The following is a 6,255-nucleotide window of genomic DNA, read 5'->3' as shown; positions in this document are numbered from 1 at the left end:
AATATTATACGTAACTTAACTAATAATCTAATTTTAAATGGTTATATTAGCTATTTTATTATTTTTTTAAAATAATATAAACGGATCTAGTAGTCTAAATAAATCTAAAATACTTAAAAAAGGGTGATTTTAAAAATTTATACTTTAAAATTTGGATTTAGATTTAGAAAATAATGTAAATTGATAATACATATAAAAATAATAATGTATTCATGGCTATTTCTAAACTTTATATTAAATCTAAATTTTTGGACAGCCAAGCCAACGTCAGAGGCGAGATGTGGCAGTCGCATGGACGTACAAACTAGGTCTGAGAGTAGGGGAGTGGGACATGTGTCGTTGTTGCAGACTCGAAATTGGCTAAAAATTGACTCAATTTGGTGGGTTTGGTGGACTTCTACCATCACAAATCTCATATTTGAAAACTGTATGGATTAGCTAGATTAAATTATGGTTTTTTTTTCTTTTTATCATACTCGATTAATTTAATGGATTTAATTTTTTCTAATCTCATTTAAAATATCACATTATTTCTATTAAAATAATTCTATTTTTACTATTTCTTTTCACTTATTAACTTACATTAGTTGAGTAATATTATTATTCTTGGCAAACAAGGGTCACGGTTCTTGAAGAATTCCTATTCTCTTCTTGCTAAAATCTTCAAAGTCAAATATCATGATGGAGGTTAAACCCTTATTTTTTTATAAAATATTAAAATTAATAAATTAACTTAAAAATTTTATTTAATGAAGAAAGATTTGAAAAATAAAAAAATTAATTATTTTCATTAATTGTTAATATTATATTATATTAGAACTTTTGAGTGTTACATGATGTGTTAGAATAAGTTGTAGAATGTGACTATCTCTTGATGTCTTATGAACTGTTTAAATTAATGTTAAAATAGAAGTATGCTCCAAAAAGTATTTTCGAGTTCACATTATTGACATTAAAGCATCATGTTTTTGGGTCAAACTATCAAAGGAATGAATGTTGTTTGAAACTCTTGTTTAATTAGCTAAGGTTCCTTGAGACAAAACATTGAATTTTTTTTTTTTGTCTCATTTCATGTTTGATAATAAAACAAATTTGGAGTAAGAGGTAGAGAAATTTGATATGCTTATTTTTATCTCTTGAGAGTTTTGAAGCTGATGGAAAATTGCTTTATAAATAATTTTATTTAAATATTTTTTAAGTTAATTTGTGAAGATAATTATTAACATTTAAGCATGTGATAAAGACTTATTTTTTGGTTGTTGATCATGTTGAAGTAAAATTTATAAATAGGCTAATGGTCGATTTCCTATTTAGTCGTTTGGAGGTAGGGTTAGACACTCCTTGTTACGGATTTTTATGGAGAAATATTAAATGTAAATGAGGTATTTGGCAAGAGTGATTTAACAAGCTTGATTTTGGGGTTGCAATTATCCATTGGAAGGGGTAGAATGGGTTTTAGCCAATAATTGTATTAGATGAACCTTGAATAAAATCATTGCTTGAATAAGGTTTTATAGTAGGATTGATGAATTTGGATTTCGTTAACAAATATCATGTACTATGCAAACTCTTTAGTTCTGTCTCAACTTTTATTCCAATAGAAAATAGAATGAAATAAATCTCATAGATGATGTAATGCTGAGAATCTCCACACAATAAATTAATCTTGAGTTGGATGGTGCAAAACAAATATCAATAAAAATAAAATATGCCCATCAAATTTATTCATTAACTTAAGATTAAATAATTGTTTTCTAAAAATAATATATTAAACCAGATTAAATTATTTATTTACAAATATAAATTAAATTGATTTAGAATTGATTTAATTATAAGTAATCGTAAGTCGAAACTCAGAAGTGCATACATTTTCAAACAGAAAAAAAGAAATGGTAAGATTAAATTTTCTTAAAGACCGTGTGTAATTTTAACAGGAAAAAAATTATTATATCAACGAGTGATTTTAGGAAAAATTATAATAAATATTTTCAATATTATTTTTATTATGATATGATTATGAATTGATTTTTTAATTTTAAAATATCAGTTTAATAGAAGAATGATAATAATTTGATTTTAAATTTGAAATTCTAAAAATAAAAATTATATTTTAAAACTTTATTTTATAATTTGATAGAAAGAGACAAAATACGAATTTTATTAGAAATCTATTAGTTTGTTGTCACTAACAACTGTCATAAAACTTACGAAAATATGCAACATCATAAAATAAAATATGATTTAAAAACTAAAAGCCTTCTGAATTTCGTATTATTATATTTCTCATTTTAGTGCTAAATAATTTTATAATTACATCTAAAAGTTAATGGGATTTTATTGTATTCATATATCAGCATTTGAGAACTTCAGCTTCAAGTATTCTTTCTTCGTTTTTTTCAGAAAATTTCAGTGCATGTATCAGCATTGTGTGGGTGTGATGGATCAAATCTGTTCTCTCTTCAAGATTATATGGGTTAGTTTAGTATTGATACATTATACATATGCATTGACATTCCATTCCAAAGAAATTTTGTTTTTCATGTTTATATTTCGCATGACTTGAATGCGGTGTTTAAGAGTCGATAGGCTATTCACTTTCTCTATTTCTATTTTTGTCTCCATAAATATGTTTTATGTGCAAATATAATATCTTTAACATCTACAAGTTTAAATGATTTTTCTTGTGGAAAAACTATTTATTCTCAAAAGAACTACTTTAGAAATTTTATTTAAGAAAATGCATCATAAAATTGTGATTATTGGCCCTTTAGGATAAAAAAAGAGATGAGGAAAAATAATTTTATTTTAAGTCTAATTCCAATGTCGAAGTTAGTTTAAAATGTTAACTATTTCTCTTACTTTTCTTTTACTATATAGGTTCAAATTTGAATATAGTCCATGTATTTATCAATTTGCTCCTTTTCTTTCTCTCTTAATTTTCCATGGACTCAATCAATTTATTAAATACAATCACAAATTTAGTCCCTCAACCTTTACAATTTTATTAATTTAACCCATACTCTCTCTTTCTTATATAAAAATATTAAATAGAATTTTAAAGTTATATGAAAATTTTATAAAATTTTCTAAATGTGTCAAAGAGTTCATGATAAAAAACACTGAAAATTACCATCAAATTAGATATCATTATTCAATTAGTTATGAGTTTATTGTTACAAATTGAAAAACTAATTTTATTAATAATAAACTTTAAAAAACTCTCTTTCAACTCTTCACACTTTCTTCTTTCATTTAAATTTTTAAAATTTTTAATAATTAAAGTAAAAATAGAAAAATAGAAATCAAATTGACAAAATTTGTGAAGCAACTGATTTGTGATCGTACCTAATTTTTTAACTGAGTTAATACAAAAAGTTAACAAAGAAACTGAAAATGAGCAAATCTAAAAGGGACCAATTTTGGGCAAATAAAAGTAGAGGGACTATATCCGCACACATCGATAAGTATAGGGACCCTACTCAGAATTTAACCTATTATATACACACACTCGCACCAGAATGGTATAATGATTTCGATAGTCTTGACTCTTTGAGACATCACAGTGGTTAAAATAGTTAAACAAAGGAAGAGATTAGCTAATTATACAACAGACTTCTCATTACATTAGATGATTAGAAGTTCTCTACTCTCAGGCTTGTGCCCAACACAAGGCTAAAAAAGTTCTAATGCTCCATTGAAATGGGAGGAAAAACAATGGGTTCAAAATTTCATTCTCTTAGCTGGACCTTGATCTATGATGGGATCAACAGCAGGAGGTTGAGGTTCTGTTGTTTGCTGGTTTTCTGGCTCTTTCTCTGCTTCTGTTGTAGGCGGAACAAAGCCATCTGGAAACGGAGGTGGAGGAGGGGCTGGTGGTAACTGCAATTGTCACACACAGGTTCTTCTCAATATCATCAAGAAATCACTGACACTTCTTCCAAAATCAAGAGGGGCTACTAAATTTCATCATAAAAAAATGTTGTGATTCTGATTTATCGCAGTTTACATGAAAGTACGTGAAACCAGTATGAATTCTATACAAACATAATCGGCCAAAAACAATCTATGCAAACATCAGCCAAGAGGCGAGACAAGTGGACAACAAAACAATAAAATCTGAAATGAAAAATGTTAGTCCCTTGTATTACAGATCCTATACATTGTAGACATTAAGATGAATATATGAGCATAGGTGAAAATATTACATTACATAGGTTACCTTTCGCTGTAAAGAGGCAAGAATATGATCCACACGCTTAACTTCCTTGAAGTCAATTGTCTCTTTACCACCCTTTGGTTCCGAAGTTTCACTTTCATTTTCGGTATCACCTGCATCAGAAATTCAATTCAAACAGTGTAAAAAGGCCACATTGAATTATGTGGCCGAATACAGGAATGCATCCTTACAGAGTTTAAACAGGGGATATTGATATTAAATTTAAAGGAAAAGGGGAAGACCAAAAAAATGGTGGGGGATTTACCATATCCAATCTTCTCCAACTTTGATGCAGCAGTTGTAAAAGCTTTTGATATATAATAGAGGGCACGTCCCTGTCACATGGATAATTTATCAATATACAAAAGATGATATCCATACAAAGACTATATGTGAAGGAACAATACAGATAGAATGATAATATCTGATGGAAAACAATAGAATTCTATTCCATGAAATTCTATCCACTCATTAAACCCCTTTTTTTTCCCTCTTTGTTTTCATTTCTGGATGTTTTTTTCTTAACAAGAGATTCATTTCGAGGTGAGGAATACAAATGGCCAAGACGTATGAACGGGAAACCAGTTTTGGTAATATTCCAACAAAAAGAATGCTGTAACCAGACTGAGATCAATTGAGTCTTTAGGTGATAGCATTGTTTTGTTATACATACAAAATAAGAGAGGAAAACAATACAACGGAACTTACAACTCGAGCTGCAAAGACATTGCAAAGTTGTGGTGCTTGATATATCGAACCATCCAAAATATAGTATGCTAGCATCGGTGTTACTTTCTCCGCACTGTCCCTCTTTTGCTTACGGATAATAAAGAGGTGTGGCTCCATAACTTCACTAAGCATGTACTCTATCCCAGTCATTTTCCTATATTAAAGGGGAAATGAAAATCTCATTACTGATCTTATAAGTACTAAATCTTTAAACTATGATTCTTCGCCATGATTTATGATATAATCATCAAGTTTTCCAATCAAATGAAATACTTTTAGTTAAATTGCAAAATCAAGTTACCTATATGGTAGGTATCAAAACATTTTCCAAGTAGATAAAATGCCAATCACAAATATGCAACTATGCGTTCCTGTTCCTCCGGTAGAATTGCATAGAAAATGCCTCATCTTCGGGTAAAAATAAAAAGCAAATATTGACCTTTGATATACCCAGATCAATATTTGTTTAAAACTCCAACTGAGTTTCATAAATTTTGACATTTTCAAGTCCAAGAAAAAAACAAAAAACAAAAACTAATCTTGCAACATGCCAACGAGAATTAAAACCCAGGCTTCAAATTTTCTTACGAAAGTTGAGAGATGTCAAGAGGGTGAATGGATTGCATCCTGAGCTTCTCGTTGTTGCAGGTCCAATCATAGAACGGAGATAGGGCAAAGTAATCGAAAATTAGGTTTCGATCAAGAGGGTACGTGTTTAGCCACAATTGATCTCTGAAACATATACCTGTCATGTCCGTTCCAGGAGGCTGCATCGCTGGCGGCGGTGGTGCTTCAAAGTTCCCCCTGCTGCCGCCTGTGATGGCGCTACCGGTGGCGTCGCCATTTTGGGGCTATGTATTCGGGTAGGTTTTAGTTGGAATTTAGCACTATATCTCACCAATCATGCTCTTTAACGGTATGAGGGCCAAACGACGTCGTGAATAAAAGGGACAACATTATTTATGCAAGGGTTTTTATAGAAAATTTTCCGATACAATGAGAAAGATAAGAACATGTGTTTTTTGTACTTTATTTGAAACCATAGACATACCTTATCATTGTCATCATGAATTTTTTGTTGTTATAATCTTTTATAAAGGAAAACCTCACATCATGAATCAAGAAATTAAATTAATCAATATCAATTTTATATTTTTACCCAAGATTTTTAATCCAGCCCAAATTCATTAAAATTACAAAAAACAAAGCTCACCCAACCTCAAATAAAAATAAACTAACCCTAAATAAATGAGTAAAACTCCATTTCTACCTACAAAATTGATTGCTTCACTCTTCGTTGTCATCCCTGC

The 6,255-nt window shown here is 29.5% G+C and overlaps 1 protein-coding gene across 1 annotated transcript; it reads right to left on the bottom strand.

Annotated features, from left to right (window-relative positions):
- Window positions 1-3,519: 3,519 nt before the first annotated feature.
- LOC105776824 (mediator of RNA polymerase II transcription subunit 6) lies at window positions 3,520-5,996 on the bottom strand. The gene is given in 6 exon segments (XM_012599747.2): window positions 3,520-3,879; window positions 4,220-4,329; window positions 4,482-4,551; window positions 4,925-5,099; window positions 5,534-5,750; window positions 5,753-5,996. Coding segments are annotated over 6 exon segments (768 nt in total). The 5' UTR covers window positions 5,790-5,996; the 3' UTR covers window positions 3,520-3,720.
- Window positions 5,997-6,255: the final 259 nt, after the last annotated feature.

Source organism: Gossypium raimondii, chromosome 10 (genome assembly GCF_025698545.1).
Source record: "Gossypium raimondii isolate GPD5lz chromosome 10, ASM2569854v1, whole genome shotgun sequence".
NCBI lineage: Eukaryota > Viridiplantae > Streptophyta > Magnoliopsida > Malvales > Malvaceae > Gossypium > Gossypium raimondii.
The sequence above is the reverse complement of the archived record's forward strand: the minus strand, read 5'-3'. Positions and strand labels throughout refer to the sequence as shown.